Genomic DNA, 21,601 nt, shown 5'->3' with positions numbered 1-21,601 from the left:
TTCAGCAGATGAGTATTCACTGAAGAAGAAATTACTGAATGGGACAATGCATAGGAAGCATTCAGAGAAGTACACAAAAAGATGGGAAACAGAAAATACAGGTTAAAAGGAATAAATAATAGACAAATAGTAGAATATGTAAGAGAATAATATAGTAAGTAGTTGTGGAATTTCAAATTAATAGAAAGGAGATCGGCTGATAACCCACAGGGTAAAAATAAATAAAGCAGTACGGTCTGAACCTGACACATATGCAAAAATGAAATAAAAGATAAACCATTAACTTAAACAAAGCAGCCAAAACTACTGCCCTTATAAAAGTAGACATAAGAGAACATATTCATGATCCTGGAAAAGGTAGCGATTTCTTGGCAAGAAGGCAAAAAGCATTCATCTTAAAAGAAAAAAAAATTATAACAGAGATTTCATCAAAATTAAAAATGTCAGCTTGTCAAGAAATATCTTTAGGGAAATGAAAAGGCAATCTACAGAATGGAACAGAAGATTAGTAATACATAGACTTGACAGATGACTAGTATTCAGAATAACAAGTTGTAAAGTACTCTTACAAATTAATGATAAAAGGAAAAACAATAAGAATGAGCAAAAGAGTTGAAACAATTTTAAAAGATAAATTGAAAGCCAGCAAGCACATGAAAAGGTGCCCAACATCATTAATCATTAGAGAAATAAAAACTAAAACCTCTAGAAGACATCACTTTATATATCCAGTATGCCTAAAATGAACAGTACAACACTGCGGGCAGGCAAGGGTGTGAAGCAAGTGGAACGCCCATGCTTTGTCAGTGGGACACTAAAATGGCACTGCTTTGAAACACTGACTTCCATGATGGCTTCTGAACTCTGCTCTTAATCTTTCACCGTTGGGTTACCAGGGCTGAAACTTCTGCCTTCTGCTTAAGCTAAGTCCAGGCTAGATCTGTCTTGCTAGCAGCCAGTGAACTGTGGACACGCTCAGTTCAGTTCAGTTCAGTCACTCAGTCGTGTCCAACTCTTTGCGACCCCGTGAACCGCAGCATGCCAGGCCTCCCTGTCCATCACCAACTCCCGGAGTCCATCCAAACCCATGTCCACTATGTCGGTGATGCCATCCAACCGCCGTATCTTCTGTCGCCCCCTTCTCTTCCTGCCCTCAATCTTTCCCAGCATCAGGGTCTTTTCAAATGAGTCAGCTCTTCACATCAGGTGGCCAAAGTATTGGAGTTTCAGTTTCAACATCAGTCCTTCCAATGAACAATCAGGACTGGTCTCCTTTAGGATGGACTGGTTGGCTCTCCTTGCAGTCCAAGGGACTCTCAAGAGTCTTCTCCAACACCACAGTGGTCTAGTGGTGTTCTCCACTTTCTTCAATTTAAGTCTGAATTTGGCAATAAGGAGTTCATGATTTGAGCCACAGTCAGCTCCTGGTCTTGTTTTTGTTGACTGTATAGAGTTTCTCCATCTTTGGCTGCAAAGAATATAATCAATCTGATTTTGGTGTTGACCATCTGGTGATGTCCATGTGTAGAGTCTTCTCTTGTGTTGTTGAAAGAGGATGTTTGCTATGACCAGTGCGTTCTCTTGGAAGAACTCTGTTAGCCTTTGCCCTGCTTCATTCTGTACTCCAAGGTCAAATTTGCCTGTTACTCCAGGTATTTCTTGACTTCCTACTTTTGCATTCCAGTCCCCTATCATGAAAAGGACATATGTTTTGGGTGTTAGTTCTAAAAGGTCTTGTAGGTCTTAATAGAACTGTTTAACTTCAGCTTCTTCAGCGTTACTGGTCGGGGCATAGACTTGGATTACTGTGATATTGAATGGTTTGCCTTGGAAACAAACAGAGATCATTCTGTCATTTTTGAGATTGCATCCAAGTACTGTATTTCGGACTATTTTGTTGACCATGATGGCTACTCCATTTCTTCTGAGGGATTCCTGCCCACAGTAGTAGCTATAATGGTCATCTGAGTTAAATTTACCCATTCCAGTCCATCTTAGTTCACTGATTCCTAGAATGTTGATGCTCACTCTTGCCATCTCCTTTTGACCACTTTCAATTTGCCTTGATTCATGGATCTATCATTGCAGGTTCCTATTCAATATTGCTCTTTACAGCATCGAATCTTGCTTCTATCACCAGTCCCATCCGCAACTGGGTGTTGTTTTTGCTTTGTTTCCATCCCTTCATTCTTTCTGGAGTTATTTTTCCACTGATCTCCGTAGCATATTGGGCACCTACTGACCTGAGGAGTTCATCTTTCAGTGTCTTATCTTTTTGCCTTTTCATACTGTTCATGGGGTTCTCAAGGCAAGAATACTGAAGTGTCTTGCCATTCCCTTCTCCAGTGGACCACATTCTGTCAGACCTCTCCACCATGACCCGTCCATCTTGGGTGGCCCCACACAGCATGGATTAGTTTCAATGAGTTAGACAAGGCTGTGGTCTGTGTGATCAGATTGGCTAGTTGTCTGAGATTGTGGTTTCAGTCTGTCTGCCCTCTGATGCCCCCTCTAAGCGCCTACCGTCTTACTTGGGTTTCTCTTACCTTGGACGTGGGGTATCTGTTCATGGCTGCTCCAGCAAAGTGCAGCCGCCACTCCTTAAAGATAAATAAAGACTGTATGACTGGTTATGAGATGCTGTTATGTTGGGCTCTGTGGAGCCAGGACCACTTACCCACAGGTCCTTAAGCAAGGGCTTGATTGGTCTTGCTCAGACACACATCCACAAAGCCAGCAATCCTGAACTGTGACCCAGATGTTATTTGCTGATTTTTCCCTGACTGTGCACTATTTTCTCCCTACAATGCCCTTCTGATGCAGACAATCTGGGTCAATCAACATAAATGGGTAAAGAAGAAATGAGAAAAAGTGAGAAAAATCATGAAATAATAAATAGTAGGACAGAGGAGCCTGGTGGGCTACAGTCCATGGGGTCGCAAAAGAGTCAGATGCAACTCAGCGACTGAACAACAACAACAAGATAACATATATTAATTTGCAGACCAATTTTGGAGACTGGCATAATGTACATGCAATCTACATGAACACAGAGCAAATAGCTGCAAAAATAGTAAGTGAATATTCGTTATTATGCAGGGCAGGGCCTCTAAGAAAATGCTAGCAGCAACAAAGCCCCAGATTTAAGTAAGATGCTAAGTAAGATATTTGCACATTCTAAGGATTAAATAACCAGATCTTACACAGACTAGAGGCCATGCAGAAGAACATTTTGAACTTGAGTTTATATTTTTAAAATGTTAGACAAAGGCAGCAGTAAATTGAAAGCCCAAGGAATATTAAGTTAATTTCAAGTTTGCATTTACATATAAATAACCTCAGTAACTTCTGGGTAACTGGTTCCTTCCCTTTCTTCTGAGCCCTGTATTTCTCAGGCTTTCAAGCATTGGAGAAACTGGTAGGTGAGATTTATATGTGGCTCAACATTATTTCTGCTGGAGGCATTTACTCTTTCGTTCTTTACCTTGTGGGTCTTAGCTTTAATCTAATGCATTCAAAATAACCATTTCCTATTTTGCTTAATCATGTTTTCCATCCAACCATTCATAACAGGTAGAACTTTTACCAAAGGATAATGCATACCTGTGTCATAATGCACAATAAGTCTTTCACTGTGATTGCCCACAGTCTGTGGCTCAAAATCCACTTCCAGTTGCATGGACTCTCCTACATTAAGAGTTCCAACAGATGGCTCTACAGAGAAGGGCCTGCAACACACATGGAGACACACACCATCAGAACACACTGCTGACTAGTGTGAGGGGAAGGGGAGAGGAAATGTGAGTTCCAGGTCTGCAGAGAGAGCACACTCTATACCACAATTCAGTGATTCAGAAGTATACTTTCTCCTTAATGTAGAAAAGCTTTATATTAATATTAAAATAACAGATATAGAACAACAAATATAAGAAAAACTGAAATGGTGCATAATAGTCTTGTTTGTATCCTTGCCATTTAGCCATTCTTTGAACATTCACTGACTGATTCCAGTGAAGAATGGACTTATAACATGTATGCAAATACTGTAATTTGCAAAAGAACAGTACCTTCAAAGAGATAAAAACCAAGTTTGGGGAAGAGTTCAGAGAAGAGAAGGTTTGACAATGGAAAAACTGTATCAAAGTCTCAAAAGGAAAATTATCACACAATTGCATGAGGATGAGATGAGCGCAGTTTAACAAAGGGTCTATTTATAATAAAAGGGTGAAGGGATATAGGGAAACTACAAGAGACGATATGATCACCCAGGGTTATTAACAGTAGAACACTTACCAAAGAGCACAAATAACCAAACAGCCAAGTAGGAGGAGTGGCTTTGAAACCCACCAGTGGCCTAAGGGAAGGCTCCAAGGGCTTTAGTCAAGAGTTACAGTCATTCCAGGGGGCCTCACACGTAAGACTCTAGGGTGAAAAGTGTCTTGACCTTATATCCTTTGTCTGATTGCCTGCTGGGGCTCCCACTGACTGACCCCAACCAAAAGCCAAAGGCATAGGAGCCTACTGACCTCTTAAATAGGTTAGCCTCCTGGGTGAGAATAAGCTGGAAAAGGATGGAGAGCATTTGGAAAGGGGAGATCTGTCTCTTGAAAATAGAATTTAGGCAAGGAGACCTTATGAGGAGGTAGGGTAGATCTGGGGACAGGAAATAATTGAGTTTAATTGCCCTGGAAAGGAGCAATAAGAGAGAAGTTGGATCTGATCGTGATGTACCTTAAATAACTTACAGAGCTCTTCCTTTTAAACAGGAAACCCAGCCCATTTAATTCTTTCCATGGTCCACTTCACTCCTTTAAATTGCTTATTTTTCAAAGTAATGTGCCAGACAATGTATCTGGCAGGCTAAGCTGTTTCTGATTATTTACTTCAATGCAAGCATTTTTAAGAGTCTTCATTCCTTAAAATCTTCCCTTAGATAATGAACTTAATTTCAGAAAACCTAACCTTTCTTCTTTGAGGGTACGGAGCTTACAGTCTGGGTAGCACTTGGTGGTACCTCAGATTATCACCGCAGGATCTCAAGTGCTTCCTACCGTGGACAATTGTTAATTTTCTCTGGTGCTCTCTACTTGGATTGCCCTTTTCTTTCACTACTTTCCCATTCCTTTGTCTGTCCTTTTCCTGTACCTTCAGCACCAATCCTCCGATGAGCTCCAGGCACTGCTGTAGGGGTACCATAAGGTAGTAGTTACTAGCCTGGAGTCAACTGAATAAGTTCAAAACCCAGATCAGTCATGAGTTTGGGTAAGTTACTCAACCTTCAGTCTCCTCATCTGCAAAATGAGGTCATGACAGCACCTATTTCACAGGATTGTAGTGAGAATTATAGGAGCTGACATAGGTAAAGTGCTTAGAATAAATTTGGCACGTAGGAAGAGCTAAACAGATGTTTGTCATTATTTTTGTTATTGCTACTGTTATCTGCCTCACTGGCAGCCCTTAGACGGAAAAGGAGACAGAGGATGATCTTCAGAATTCAGATAAGATCAGGTATTTATTATTGTCCTTTCAATCCTTCACTCTGCCCCAGAGACATTGTGAAAAACACACAGAGGACATAACACCTCGTTCAAACACCTTCAGTGGCCCCCGTAATTTATGTGATAAAGTTCAAAGTCCTAGACATTTAAAGTCCCAAGAAATCTGTTTCCAACCAGTTTTGGCTTTCTCATGAAACAGATACATCTGTCCAAATGTCCTGTATACCTGTCACATTTCACATCAGGCTGGGGTGCACAGGATGGGAGAGCTTTAGTCTCTTTACCCATAATCCTCCCCAGCACTGCATCTCCTCTTCCTTCCAGCCAGGCAGTGTCCCCTACATACACATTCCAGAAGTGCTTGAGTTGTATAGGAACATTCACTGTTTTCCGATCATACTCCTTCCAAAGTCACCCATCAGAGCCCACACTCGGAGTTACCTCTTAAATTGAATCTTTCCAGATTCTTCCTCTTATTAATAAAGTCTCCTTCCTCTCAGGGGAAGCTGTAACTTTATTTTTACTTTTTACTTTGCACTATAATAAGTTTTCATGCCTGTCTCTCCCAATAGCTAGAGACTTTTGAAAGGAAAGAGAAAGCAAACAAAATTTCAAAAGCATGTACTCTATGCTGAATACTACAGTAGGCATTTCATATATGTCAATTCGTTTAGTCCTCAAAAACCTTGAGAAAGCAGGTCCTGTTATTTGCATTTTAGACATGAGAAATGTTTGCTCTAAAAGCACATGAACCAGCCCAAAGCTAACCAACTAGTGAGTGATACAGCAGGGATGGAAGCTTGCCCTCAAGTTCAAGTTCTCCCTATGTCCCCAGACTATCCCTGAATGTGGAAACCACCTGGTTAGATTTATCTTTGTGTCTCTCACCAGCCCATGCACAGTTATTTACTCATAAGAGCCTCTCAAAACATGTTGAATTGAATTATAATCAACTTTTAAAGGGAACTTTAAAATATATCTAATTTTTACTTACTCTTTCTACCATTTTGGTGGAATACAGAAGGAGCAGACTTCTGGTATCTCAAGAATTTCTACTTGATGGGAGATGAAGGTGAGTCTTATTGTCTTTAAAGTTCTTTCCTTTCTTAAAGGCTCAGAAAGGATCAAGAACTGGCCCCAGCTTCCTGGCTTTGAGAAAAACACTGTAGTATTTTCTTCTATCTCTGCTTTCCTAGTTCCTAATATTTTTCTTCCTACACTGTGTTTTCATTATCTTTTCAAACATTTCTCAGCAGCAAAATAACAGTTTTGGAATGAATTAGTATTACATTACAGAACCTAAGTTAATTTTCTATGGACAAAGGGACTCTTCTTAGGACCTCTAGAAATTCTAATTCTAAAGAGTGGTAACAGTTTCTTCCTTTTTGTGCTAATTGTTGGGCTTATATTACACTAAACTTCTTCAGTGGTTAGAAAGTCACCTGGGAGAGCCATTGCTACTTAGAGCTGCCTAAGCTTCTTCAATAAATCAGACATTAATTGGAGAGAGTGTGTTAAGTTCTGGTGTTTAAACATGTCTATAATTTGATTCTGTACTTCATTTTACTAAAGGCAGACAAACTGAAAAGGCTAGAGAATACCAAGTACCAGAAAATGATCTTACAAAGAGGTAAAGGGTGCTGTTCCTCCAGGGTATAAGGCTGGCTCTGTCTACCAGAATGTCTGGTTTTGACATCACATCCTCATTAATACTGCATACTTGATCAGGGAGGGAATTCAGGTTTGTGAAAAATCATGAGCCATGAGAAAGATTTTGAGTTTTTTGTTCAATTCACTAGGAACTGCTCGTAAGAACTAAAATGATCCCATCCAAATGATTCAATATTTTAGCAGAAGACTAAATATTGATTGTATTATATTAAACACTGAATATAAAATTAAATAAATTTTTATAATAATAATAATATTAATAATAATTTTTTCCTTTAGAGAATCTTATTAATTGATTCCTAAATTGAGATTTTAGATTTTTAAATTACTTCTTCATTCTTTCTATTTCACCTTCCAAAATTAATCCTACTTTAATAGTCAAACTTATTCTGGTACCTACAAGAGTTTTAGGTCAAATCTGTAATAAAGTTGAAAAGTTATTGTTTGTGTTCTCTGTATATTTTACAGCACATTGAGGCTCCTTTTATAGTGTAAAAAAACATTATGCCTCTTTTATGGTACTTGGCGCATGTTTTTCATTTTAAGTTATTGTAGAGGTTTATAGTTGTAGCTCTGTTGTGATATACTGTTGGTTAGGCATCCTATAAACATTTATTGAGCACTTATTTATTCTAGACACTTTGCTAGATGCTGGGGACATACAAATGAAAAGAGATAAAATCCTTGCATTTGAGAAGCTCATATTCTAATGGGAGCAGCAGACACATAAAGAGAGTTTCATTTTTTGTTATTTATATGAACCTATTTATAAACTTAGCCATTAATTAAACTATTATTTCAATGAAAATAATATGATTTGCTTTTTTAAAACAATTCCCTGAGAGAGATTTCTAACTGTATAATGACCATAAAAGAAGCAAGACTTTTTGACTTCCCAAACTATTACTGCTCCACTATGTCTGATGAGAATCATGCTGTCAATGAAAGAGGGGTCCTCAGTCCTGCCTGGGCAACATAATCACCTACACAGTTTTTAGGATAGTCATCAGAGGATCTCCCCAGACATTCGGATGTAATACAATGTGACCACAAAATCAGCTGCATTCTTCAGAAACCAATTCTGGCTAACTTAGACAGAAAGAGGATTTATTGGAAGGATTTGGAAGTAACTCACAGAATCGACATCATGGTTGTAATACAGACATTTAGAGGAAAGAACATTAAAGTACCATTTGGTGCAGAATCTACACAGGAAAACAAAAATGAATAGGAAATTCAACTGAAAGATTTGATTATATAGAAGATGGAAGCTATGAAAAGCCCAACTTAAGATGGTAAACTAGCTCAGGGATTGGTAACAGCAGTAAGCCACTTCCATCACTAGGCTGGAGACAAAAGGAGTGGAGGAAGTGTTAGCAGATCCTGGGGACCGGGTAGAAGTTAGAACCATGGCAGGTCTGTCTGACAGGAGCTAGAACAGCAGAGGAGATGCAGCTGCTTTGCTGGGGACTCTACCGAAGTCAGAAAGGGAGAAAGAGAAACACTGTGACTTCTTCCCACTCTCCAACCTCCTCCTAGTTCCCACCGCCCTGGACAAACACAGCTGGCATCCAGCAGGTCTGCAGGCGAGGGGGGCTAACACAGCCCAACACTGATGTTGAACAAAGCCTGGAAGGGCGAGGAATGGATCTTAAGGTAAACAAGGCCAGAACTGGCCCATGTTGGTTTTTAATCCAAGTTTTATTATTAACTTACTGGGAGAACTTGAATAAGTCATTTTCCTTCTCAGACCTTACTTCTTTCATCTGTAAAATTAAAATGTGGGACTCTGAGCTTCTAAGGTCATTATGATTCCTGGCTAGACCTTGAGTTAGCTCACCATGTTACCTTAGAAGCGCTTCTATATTATGATTCACTTTCAGTTGTATGAATACAAAAGTTTTAGATCTTTTCCTGCAACTTCATACTATTAAATCTGTGATTTCGTTTTACTTTATATGAATGTATTGCCGTTTACGTGTAGTTGTGAAGAATCAGCCAAACAATTCAGGAAGATACGCTGCCTGTGTTTCTTTTTCCACCTTATGTGGATTCTCTCTTTCACTGGAGCATCATCAGTGTAACAGGAAGTTTTTAACATGTATTATGGATGGCGGTCATGAAGGGTCTTTTTCCTTAATGTAAAGAGATTGGTTCTTTCTAAGTGACAGTGAGCCAGTTGAACAACTTGCCCCCTTCCCTTCAATCAAAATATGAGTCTTACCACAAAATGCAAACAAAAGCTTTAGAAGTACTTTGACAACCTGACAAATCAGGTTGACAAATCAGCAGACACTGATTTACAAGAGTTTTTCCTTTGCTTCTGCTGACTGATTCATCTAAAGTAGGTCAGAGCCCTGCTTCCACCCAGGAGGAAGAAAGCTTGAAAGAGTGTGTCTCCTACACTAACAATGAAAAAAAAACAGATAAGCCACAAAATCACAATTTTTCTCAAACCCATTAGAGAGCTGACATTGCAGGGCAAACAAAAATGGGCAATGCTCTGCTCCTAATTAAGAAGAGACATGTGCCGAGGAGTTCACCTGTGGCAGATAGAGCACTCCTACAAGCAGAAGAAGTGATGAAAGAGGATGGAGCAAAAGACATATTTGAAGAGATAATAGCTGATATTCCCCAAAAATAGTGAAAGATCCAAGAAGCTCAGGGAATGTCATGCAGGATTAAAACCAAAACAAAATAAAAGCAAAATAAAATTCTTAAAACAAAAAATAACCAAAAACAAAATCCACACCTAGATTCATCACATTTAAACTGCTTAAAACCAAATATCTTCAGAAATCTTGAAGGTAGCCCAAGACAAAGATATAATTACCTGTAGACCTATAGATGAACAAAGCTAGAAATCTCTAAAATCTCATTAGAAAAATGTAAGCCAAAAGTCAATAAAGTGACATCTTTCCAGTACTAAAAAATGTATATATAATTTAATATTCATCAAATGTATACATAATTCACAATTCTATAGAGAAAAAAATCTTTCAAAAATGAAGACAATATGCTTTTTCTTCGGGTAGACAAAAACTGATAGAATATCCACTAGATTTGTGCCACAAGAAATATTAAAGTAGATTTCAGCCACAACAAATGATACCAGACAGAAACTTGAATCTACATGAACTGGTTTACAGATAGTGATGCTCCTGGGACACATGTAAGAATAAGCACAAACTCCCTCCTGTGGGATGTGCCTCAACCTATATTATGGCATCCCTGCTACCAAGTAACCTGAAAACTCTCCCACCAGAAAATACCTAGGAAGTCTGGATAAAAAAAATAACTTATGTAAGCTAAGCGTGTAAAAATAAGAAAAGAAAAGGCAAATCCACAGGATTCAAATCCTCAGGAAAATAAGAACCAGAGCAGTAGGCTACTGAGCCCTTGAAGCCTGGGTTTTAACAGCCCTGCCAAAGCAGGAGACAAGGTCTTGGGATGGTGAAGTCAGGGGGGCTGGTAACAAAATCCCCATATAAACCTGAGAAACGTCAAAGGCTACCAAAACATTAGCACAAGGGAAAATGTCTACCTTGGTTCCGCGGGAGGGAAAAAGGAACTCCAGGGAATTCATATTGGACGTGTGTCTTCTACAGGTTTGGGGTTTGGACATACATGCTCAGTCCAGGAAACCCTAAGCCAAGAAATTCCCAGAAAGGCAGTCTACGTGGTCTAACCAGGCAGAAGTAAATGCCTGAAGAGATGTATCCTTAAACTAGCAAAGGATTCCACAGATAAAGCCCTTATGAAAATGAATTCATGATTCAGCCCAGGATCTGCACTAGTTTTCAAAAAGCCACAGAAAAGAACTTGACTTTCTGTCTCCTGTCTTCCCAAGCTGGCCACTCTTATTATGGTCCTGCTAATCAGCCAGCAAGGAGATCCAACCAGTCCATTCTGAAGGAGATCAGCCCTGGGATTTCTTTGGAAGGAATGATGCTAAAGCTGAAACTCCAGTACTTTGGCAACCTCATGCGAAGAGTTGACTCATTGGAAAAGACTTTGATGATGGGAGGGATGGGGGCAGGAGGAGAAGGGGACGACAGAGGATGAGATGGCTGGATGGCATCACTGACTTGATGGACGTGAATCTGAGTGCACTCCGGGAGTTGGTGATGGACAGGGAGGCCTGGCGTGCTGCGATTCATGGGGTCGCAAAGAGTCGGACATGACTGAGCGACTGAACTGAACTGAATCAGCCAGCATTTTCATGTCCCATAACAACTGTTCTTTCCTGCCTTATAAGAGAGGTCCTTGAAAGCCATATTTGTACTGTCTCACTGTCTACTACACTGTAGCTACCAAATAAATAAACAGATTAACATTGAACACCTTCGCTTACTAGCTGTGCGCTCTTGAGCAAGTTATACAATCTCTCTATTGCTCAGTCTCTTATCCAGAATTTCAGAAAACCACCTTAACCAAACAGGTAATCTTGAATTTTGGTTTTCTCATGGGATGAAGAGGAAGTCTGCCCCATATCAAGGAGGTCTCCCATCCTTGCAACTGAAGATTATAATAAGCAGTTGCATCTTGACTGCTACTCTGGGAAATTACATGTGTGGACTAGATTTAGCTAGAGTCAATCAAAACCAAGAGCTGAAGGAATGCATACCTATGAGTTTTGATGTGAAACACAGAATCTTTGTTGCCAATGTTTCGTACCAGCAGGATCTTCTGAGTGCTGTATTTGACAGGGCAAGTGGAAAAATTCAGCTTGTCAGGAAAATCTATGATGGCTCGTGCACCTCTAGCTTTGATGGGCACAATAAACTTTTCTCTTTCAGTAACACAGGTCAACATATGGGCATAATCCTACAAGAGAAGGAGATAATCATTACTTGTGAAAACATCAACATGATCAAGATAACTACAAGAAATATGGCTGTATGCCAAGCATCTTGGAAAACAGTGTAGTGTATGTGTATATATATATATTTTATGAAACCTTCTCAAGAAAGATATACTTTCAATGAGATTAATTAAAATTCAATGAGATTAATTAAAACCTGAAAGCCAATAGAGAAGCTTATACTTCTTGTGTTTCTCAGACATTAGGGAGGTGGGATGCAGGATAGTTGAGGTGCATTCTTCTTTAGACCAGAGGAGGTTCACACCAGTAACTTCATGTCCTCCTTCTAAACCCTACCTACTTATCCTTCAAGCCATCTATTAGACTGATAGCTCCAATTAATGGTCTCTAACCACACTCTTGCAATATGACTGTACAGCTTCTCCATCATGAGTGGAGTCTATTTCTTCAACTGTGTTCTGACCAATGGAATTTGGTAGAAGGTATGCTATGCCAGGTCCAGGCTAAAGCCTCAAGAAGTTTTGGGCATTTCCGGTCTAGCTCTTGAAATCATGCCACGTAAGTAAGTCTGGTCTAGCCTACTGCAGGATGGCAGCCCAGTTATCCCAGCTAGGGCCATGCTAGACCAGACTGAGGCACCAGGTATGTGAAAGAGCCCAGCCAAAGTAAGCAGTTGCTTATTCAACTCATGATTGGATCCCATCAAGTTTAGCTAAACAACAGTCTTATGAGCCTTAACACTTGAATTTGGGAGTGGTCTGTCATTATACAACAATAGATAAGAACACAGAGCCATTTCAAACCTCACCTCATGTGCAAAGCCATTACTGACCATTCCAAATAAAAATGCTGAGGTCTTGGGCATCTATCTTCCCCTGTCTTAAGTTTAAATGCATAAATTTAACAGAAGTACTGAATTAAGTCACCCTTTACCTCCTCTCATAAAATTGGAATTCTTACCCTTAATGCACCAAAGTTAAACATAAACGCTCACCAACAAGCAAACCTAAATGTGGAAGCAGAGTGTTAACAGTCCCCTCAAGAACAGGCCAGAAGCTCAGAACCACCGTGAAAGGAATTTTCTATCCAAACCAGAATCATTTTCCTTCAAGTTTCCCCATCATTTTAGCATGTGTTTTTGGCTGCAAGGCAATCCTGATTAAGTATTATGGCCTCTTGGAACTCAAGTTTCCTTTTGGTATTCACATAACAAATGGTTTTCAGTGGTGAGGGTTTTAAAACCTCTTTGGACTTGAAGTACTGAGCAGAAAACGGGAATGTCTGACCAACTGACAATTAGACCCTAAGGCCATGCACTCAATTTCATGAAACCCACAGGACCAGTGGAAAGCAGTGGTACTCCCAATTAGTATATTCATCCAACCACGTTAATCAGTGTTCAGGTGCCAGGCACTGAGCTGGGTCTGGGTGTACAACTGAGTAGTAAACACAGACACAGATCACCTCAAGCTTACACAGTGATGGCGGAGACAATGAATGAGTAAACGAAGAATATCTAATGTACAATGTAATACATACACAAATATATAAAAAAAATATAAAGATAAAACAGCTAGGAAGTGGTCTCATGTTGCTGCTGCTGCTGCTAAGTCACTTCAGTGGTGTCCGGCTCTGTGTGACCCCATAGACGGCAGCCCACCAGGCTCCCCGGTCCCTGGGATTCTCCAGGCAAGAACACTGGAGTGGGTTGCCATTTCCTTCTCCAATGCATGAAAGTGAAAAATGAAAGTGAAGTCACTCAGTTGTGTCCGACTCTTCGCAAACGACCCCATGGAAGACACAGCCTTAAATCTGCCTCCCTGAACTCCAAACTCACACCCAGCAGCCCCAGCAGCATCTCAATGGCTACAAACTTACCATGGCCCAGAGCAAAGTCCCTGACTAATACCATTGCCTACAACTGTGCACAGAGGGGCCCTGCCAAGGGAAAGAACGGGGCCTGAAATCCAGTTTACTCTGACAGTGCCTACTGAATCAGTCTACAGGAGCAGCCTTTTCTCATGCTCACAAGAGCTCCACAATGCTGACTGAGGTCCTGATCATGACCTTCTTTCCACTTTAAATCTGTCCCTTTACTGCCTCCCCATCTCGGTACTGGCATCCACATCCTTCCAGAGGCCTGGATTTAATATCTTGGCATGAGACATCTTTGATTGCTCTATTTCTCAATTTCTTAGTAAACATATAGGACTGACCTTCAAAATAAATCTAGACCACAATTAGGTCTCACTATCTCTACTCTGCAATCCTGACCACACTCTACCCTCTCCAATCTTTTCAGGGTTAACTGGACCCTTTATTTCAAACCTTGCTCCCCGAAAGTCTATTTTCCACACAAGGGTCAGACATGTCAGCTCGGGAAGTTCCTCTGTTCAAAACCTCCCAAACAGAGAGGTGGGGTGCGCTGAGTGCTATTATCTGGCACCTCGGTCATTTCTCTAGCCATACCTCCCTCCCACACAGACTCCTGTCTTCCAGCTACAGCCTTCCCTGCTGCTCCTTGAGTATTTTAGACATGCTCTCCCTTCAGAGCCTTCAAATTCAATGTTCCTTCCATGAAGAACATGCTTCCATGTAGTTATTCACATTGCTCGCTCCCTCACTTTTTTCAGGACTTTGCAGAATGTCCACTGTCTCCCCTAGGCCTCCCCCAACTGCCCTACTATAAACTTGACTCTCCCTCTCCTGTCCCATCAACCTGAGCCTTTCGTTTGCTTTAGCTTTCCCAAAGTGACCTTACATGCTTCCTATTTATTTGGTCTATTTTATGCCTACCCCATATCTCCATGCCGACAGGGATTCTGCCCATTGTACTGACTTCACATACCCTGTGTCGAGAACAGGACCTGGTATTTAGTAAACACTCAACAGGTATTTACTGAAGACAGACAAGTGAGTAATATGATGCAGAGTGAAGAGAAATGAGGTATAAGTGAGTGGGGAAAAGCCTCTATGAGAAGGTGACATTTCAGCAGAAACCTAAGTGAAGGGAGAAATGACACCATGGGGATGGGTGGTAATTTGAGCAAAGGATAATTCAGAGACCGTGGCCAGAGGGGAAAAAGGCAAGGAGAGGTTAGAGATACAGCAAGGAAGCGGTGGGAGGCCAGATGACATAGGAGCTTGTAAGCCACTGGGAGAACCTGAGGATGGCCAAAAACCTGAATGATGCTAAAAGCTGATCGTGATGCACCTGACTTGTGTTTTAGAAGAATGACTAGCTGCTATGTAGGCAATGAACCATAAGGAAGCTAAGATGAAAAAAGGGTGGCCAGTTAGAAAGCCACTGCAGCAGTCCAAGCAAGAGATGACACTGACCTGGCTTAGTACAATAAATGCTTAACCTAGTGCTTGGTGAGTAGTAAATGTTCAATGAATGTTAGCTGTCATTACAAAAATGTTGCATAAAACACAATGATTTGCATAAGGCATGTAGGAAAAACTCAATTTGTGTACACTTGTTAGGATAATAATGGTAATCCTGGTAATTAATGATGATAATAATTAGAACAGGATAATTTTGGAAAACAACAAGGACTTCAAAGAAAATAAAATGGTGAAATGACAATACAGGAAGGGGCTGCTTTAGGTCAGAACAGCCAAGGCCTCCCTGAGGACGGGACCTCTGAATGGAGACCTGAATAGGAAAACATCCAGTCACGTAAGATCTAGAAATGCAGTGCTCCTGGTGAGGGGAGTTGCAAACATACCAGTCCTAAGGTAGGAGCAAGTCATGAAAATTAGTGGGAACTATTCATGAAATGTATTTAAATTTCATGAATTGGACTCTTAGTTCGTCAATTGATTCTGGTTTCTGCACAGTAATAGCAGGCTCAAAAATTATGCCATTCAGATATAAGAAAGCACAAGTCACATGAAGCATACTTGATCCTAGAAAACTCCACAGAATTCAACAATGAAACAGTCTAGTCTGATTACATCAGAATCCTAACGAGATAAGTACTGTTTTCACTTTTTCTTAGGAGATCAAACCCAGCAAGCAAAGGTTTTGTTGGGAATTAGAAACTGGAAAGCTGCTGGCATATGTGGAAACTTAATATCAACTGAGGCTTTGACAGAGAGAACAAAAGATGCTGCTGAATCCTCGAAGAGAGGTGATCCACAAGTAATGTTTTTTATATTTACATACTTCTCTGTCTTCTTCTATAAGGAACTGAAGATAGCTGAAAATAGTAGAGGAGACTAGTTGAAATATTCACAGGGATATGTTCAAATCTTTTCAAATTCCCTAATGAAGAAGATTTGAAATTTTATCAGGATTACATACTTTTTCATAATCAATTCACATAAAAGAATATGAATTCTTCACACAACTCCTTAAAAATGTATTCTAATCGCTAAAGTTCTATATTTAAGATGACTATATTCGATTATATAATATACAATTATATATTGCTCTGTTGGCTTAAAATTAATCCATGTGTTGTGACTTGGGAGGATTTGTCAGCCTGCAAGCTAAGCAACTGCTTTAGCTGATGTACCTCCTTCCACTGTACTTAAATTCAGAGCAACCAGGTCACCATTCAGAACCAAAATATTTATTCCACACTCTTTCTCCTCTACTATGAGAGACTTAGTCATGAATTACTTTACATCCTAAAAATGCTAAATGGTCTCCAGATGAAATTTCCAATCCAGTTTTTTGTCCATTAGCCTTCCTTCCAACATGCCTATCCTCCAAACTTTGGGGGAAAAAAAAATGCAGTGGAATACGAAAGCGGCAGATTTGACTCGGAGAAGTGGAAAGAATGAATCTTGATTTTATATTAGCTCCATGACAGAAGGCAAATGTGGCAATAACTCTGTCCTTTAAGGTCTTAGGCAAAGAAAAATGATGTCTTCTACTGCAGCAAACAACTCCCCAGGCATTCAAGAGTGAGCTCAGCCCATGGTTAAGCCCTCACCATCCTCTTTCTGCCTTTTCTCCACTCCTAAACTTGAGGTGGAATGGCTAACACAGTAAAACCAGGTATGATTAGGACTCAGCACATCTAATACTCACTGTCCTTGAAAAACATTATAAATTTCCTATCCAGTTAAAACTACTTTATAGTATATTTTTAATCTGAAATTCACCTTTCTAAAGGGAAGAATCAGTTCTCAAGTCCCAATCAGTTTAAAAACAAGACTAATCAGGTCTCATGAGCCTTATTCTCTATCACTCTTGAGTCTTCATATGATTTAGCTGAGGTCCCAGCTTCCTAGGGGCACCTACACTTTTCCATCTATTAAAAAGGAATAACCTCTGACCTTTGGCTTGTGAAGACACCCAAGGAATTTCAAATTTATTTTGATCACTTTTATCATTAGTATATAACAATAATGTGGTTACCTCATGATTCATGTACAAATCATCCATTTAAGGTAATTAATATCCTCTTGAGCTTTTTTGCTAAGTTACCTTAAATCTACCAGTCTACCTGTATCTAAATCCATATACTCTGCCTTTACTCCTGTTTTTATCTAAGATCAACTTCTTGCTTGGAATACTAGATCAACCTTCTTACTCACCTCAGGATTTTCCCAAAGCAGCAGTTTTCCCTCTTCATTGAATATTCACAGCTTATAACAATGCTTAAATCGCTTAAATAAACATCAGCTTATAACAATGCTTAAATCGCTTTCATAAACATCAGCTTATAACAATGCTTAAATAGCCTCACCTTAAATATTAATAAACAACCCTCAATTTCAACACCCACCTCTAGCTACTGCCCCATTTTCCAATTACTCTTTATAGCAAAACTCCTCAACGATGTTATTTATACTCAATATCACCACCTCCTCATTTTCCATTCTTTCTTCTATCTACCACATCAGGCTTCTGTACCCAACATTCCACAGAAACTGTTCTCACCAAGGTCACCAATGACTTTGCCAAACCCAAAGGCTAAATCCACATCCTTGCTTTATTCTATTTTTAATAGCTTAGGGCACAGTGGATTACTTATTTTTTTCATAATAAATTGATTTTATTGAAGTACAGTTGACTTACAATATTTTAGGTACACAGCAAGGTGATTCAGTTATACATATATACATATATTATTTTTCAGGTTATTTTCCATTATAGGTTATTAGGGATCAAGACGATCCCCAAGAAAAAGAAATGCAAAAAAGCAAAACAGCTGTCTGAGGAGGCCCTACAAATAGCTGTGAAAAGAAGAGAGGTGAAAAGCAAAGGAGAAAAGGAAAGATTTGCCCATTTGAATGCAGAGTTCCAAAGAACAGCAAGGAGAGATAAGAAAGCCTTCCTCAGCAATCAATGCAAAGAAATAGAGGAAAACAATAGAATACGAAAGACTAGAGATCTCTTCAAGAAAATCCAAGATACCAAGGGAACATTTCATGCAAATATGGACTCAATAAAGGACAGAAATGGTATGGACGTAACAGAAGCAGAAGATATTAAGAAGAGGTGGCAAGAATACACAGAAGAACTATACAAAAAAGATCTTCATGACCAAGATAATCATGATGGTGTGATCACTCACCTAGAGCCAGACATCCTGGAATGTGAAGTCAAGTGGGCCTTAGAAAGCATCACTACAAACAAAGCTAGTGGAGGTGATGGAATTCCAGTGGAGCTATTTCAAATCCTGAAAGATGATGCTGTGAAAGTGCTGCACTCAATATGCCAGCAAATTGGGAAAACTCAGCAGTAGCCACAGGACTGGAAAAGGTCAGTTTTCATTCCAATCCCAAAGAAAGGCAATGCCAAAGAATGCTCAAACTACCACACAACTGCACTCATCTCACATGCTAGTAAAGTAACACTCAAAATTCTCCAAGCCAGGTTTCAGCAATATGTGAACCGTGAACTTCCAGATGTTCAAGCTGGTTGTAGAAAAGGCAGAGGAACCAGAGATCAAATTGCCAACATCCACTGGATCATGGAAAAAGCAAGAGAGTTCCAGAAAAACATCTATTTCTGCTTTATTGACTATGCCAAAGCCTTTGACTTGTGGATCACAATAAACTGGAAAATTTTGAAAGAGATGGGAATACCAGACCACCTGACCTGCCTCTTGAGAAATCTGTATGCAGGTCAGGAAGCAACAGTTAGAACTGGACATGGAACAACAGACTGGTTCCAAAGAGGAAAAGGAGTATGTCAAGGCTGTATATTGTCACCCTACTTATTTAACTTATATGCAGAGTACATCATGAGAAACGCTGGGCTGGATGAATCACAAGCTAGAATCAAGATTGCTGGGAGAAATATCAATAACCTCAGATATGCAGGTGACATCACTCTTATGGCAGAAAGTGAAGAGCTAAACAGCCTTTGATGAAAGTGAAAGAGGAGAGCGAAAATGTTGGCTTAATGCTCAACATTCAGAAAACTGAATGGCATGAAAGGTCATGGCATCCGGTCCCATCACTTCATGGCAGTTAGATGGGGAAACAGTGGAAATAGTGGCTGACTTTATCTTGGGGGGCTTCAAAATCACTGCAGATGGTGATTGCAGCCATGAAATTAAAAGACACTTACTCCTTGGAAGGAAAGTTATGACCAAACTAGACAGCATTTTAAAAAGCAGAGAAATTACTTTGTCAACAAAGGTCCATCTAGTCAAGGCTATGGTTTTTCCAGTAGTCATGTATGGATGTGAGAGTTGGACTGTGAAGAAAGCTGAGTGCCGAAGAATTGATGCTTTTGAATTGTAGTGTTGGAGAAGACTCTTGAGAGTCCCTTGGACTGCAAGGAGATCCAACCAGTCCATCCTAAAGGAAATCAGTCCTGGGTGTTCATTGGAAGGACTGATGTTGAAGCTGAAACTCCAATATTTTGGCCACCTGATGCAAAGAGCTGACTCATTTGAAAAGACCCTGATGTTAGGAAAGATTGAAGGCAGGAGGAGAAGGGGACGACAGAGGATGAGACAGTTAGCTGGCATCACCGGCTCAATGGACATGAGCTTGGGTGAACTCCGGGAGTTGGTGATGGACAGGGAGGCCTGGCATGCTGCAGTTCATGGGGTCACAAAGAGTCGGATACGACTGCACGACTGAACTGAACTGATAGGTTATTACAAAATCTTGATTACAGTTCCCTGTGCTATAGAGTAAATCTTTGTTGCTTGTTGCATATCTATTGTTTTAACTAGAAATCTAGCATTCTAGTCATAGTAAGTCAAACAAGTGGAGTCAATATGTCATAAATATTTTAGTGCTTCTTTTTTAATATACTTTACCTATTGACTACACTAAGGCCTCTGGCTGTGTGGATCACAATAAACTGTAAAAAATTCTTAAAGAGAGGGGAATAACAGACCACTTCACCTATCTCCTGAGAAACCTGTGTGCAGGTCAAGAAGCAACAGTTAGAACCTAACATGGAACGATGGACTGGTTCAAACTGGGAAAGGAGTACAAGAAGGCTATATATTGTTACCCTGCTTATTTAACTTCTATGCAGAGGACATTGTATGAAACGTCAGGCTGGATGAATCAAAAGCTGAAATCAAGACTGCTGGGAGAGGTACCAATAACTTCAGGTATGTAGATGATACCACTCTATTGGCAGAAAGTAAAGAGGAACTAAAGAGTCTCTTCATAAGGGTGAAGGAGGAGAGTGAAAAAGCTGGCTTGAAACTCAACATTCATAAAACTAAGATCATGGCATCTGGTCCCTTCACTTCAAGGCAAAAAGAAGGTGAAAAAGTGAAGCAGTGGTAAAGTTTATTTGGGGGGCTCCAAAATCACTATGAATGGTGACTGCAGCCATGAAATTAAAAGATGCTGCTCCTTGGAAGGAAAGCTATAACAAACCTAGACAGCATATTAAAAAGCAGAGATATTACTTTGCTGACAAAGGTCTGTGTAGTCAAAACTATGGTTTTTCTAGTATGTATAGATGTGAGAGCTGGACATTAAAGAAGGCTGAACACTGAAGAACTGATGCTTTTGAATTGTTGTGCTGGAGAAGGCTCTTGAGAGTCCCTTGGACAGTAAGGAGATCAAACCAGTCGATCCTAAAGGAAATCAACCCCAAAAATTCATTGGAAGGACTGTTGCTAAAACTGAAGCTCCAATATTTTGGCCACCTGATGTGAAGAGCTGACTCATTGGAAAAGACCCTCCTGCTGGGAAAGGCTGAAGGCAAAAGGAGAAGGGGTGGAGGAAGAGATAGATAGCATCAGCAACTTGATGGACACGAATGTGAGCAAACTCTGGGATATAGTGGAGAACAGAGGAGCCTGGTGGGCTTACAGTCCATGGAGTTGCAAAAGTTAGACACAACTCAGTGACTAAAAGACAACAATCCATCTGGACTATGAAGCACTGCAGTCTCTGGGTTTCCCTCCTACTTCACAACTACCTCTTCTTAGCATCATACTCTGCTGACCACCAAGGGTGGTACTTACATTTATGACTTGTGGTTTCTAAATGTTTGCCTGTAGCCCCAACACTTCCCCTTTACTGAAGACCACTGTGTCCAACTGCTTCCTTGATATTTCTACTTGGATGTCTAAAGGGAAATTTAAACAACTTATAAAACTGAGTTCCTGGTTTCCTTCCTCACTCCTCCCACTGGGTCGGCTTCCATCAAGTACACGTG

General features: G+C 40.1%; 1 protein-coding gene across 1 annotated transcript in view; it reads right to left on the bottom strand.

Annotated features, from left to right (window-relative positions):
* The window catches only part of HYDIN (HYDIN axonemal central pair apparatus protein), a 347,975-nt gene that overhangs the window by 276,790 nt on the left and 49,584 nt on the right, over positions 1-21,601 (bottom strand). Inside the window, 2 exon segments of the mRNA XM_069548980.1 lie at positions 3,604-3,728; positions 11,797-11,996. Coding sequence (XP_069405081.1) covers positions 3,604-3,728; positions 11,797-11,996 — 325 coding nt within the window.

The sequence above is a fragment of the Ovis canadensis genome, chromosome 14 (genome assembly GCF_042477335.2).
Source record: "Ovis canadensis isolate MfBH-ARS-UI-01 breed Bighorn chromosome 14, ARS-UI_OviCan_v2, whole genome shotgun sequence".
Taxonomy (NCBI): Eukaryota; Metazoa; Chordata; class Mammalia; order Artiodactyla; family Bovidae; genus Ovis; species Ovis canadensis.
Note: the sequence above shows the minus strand (reverse complement) of the source record. Positions and strands in the feature narration are given on the sequence as shown.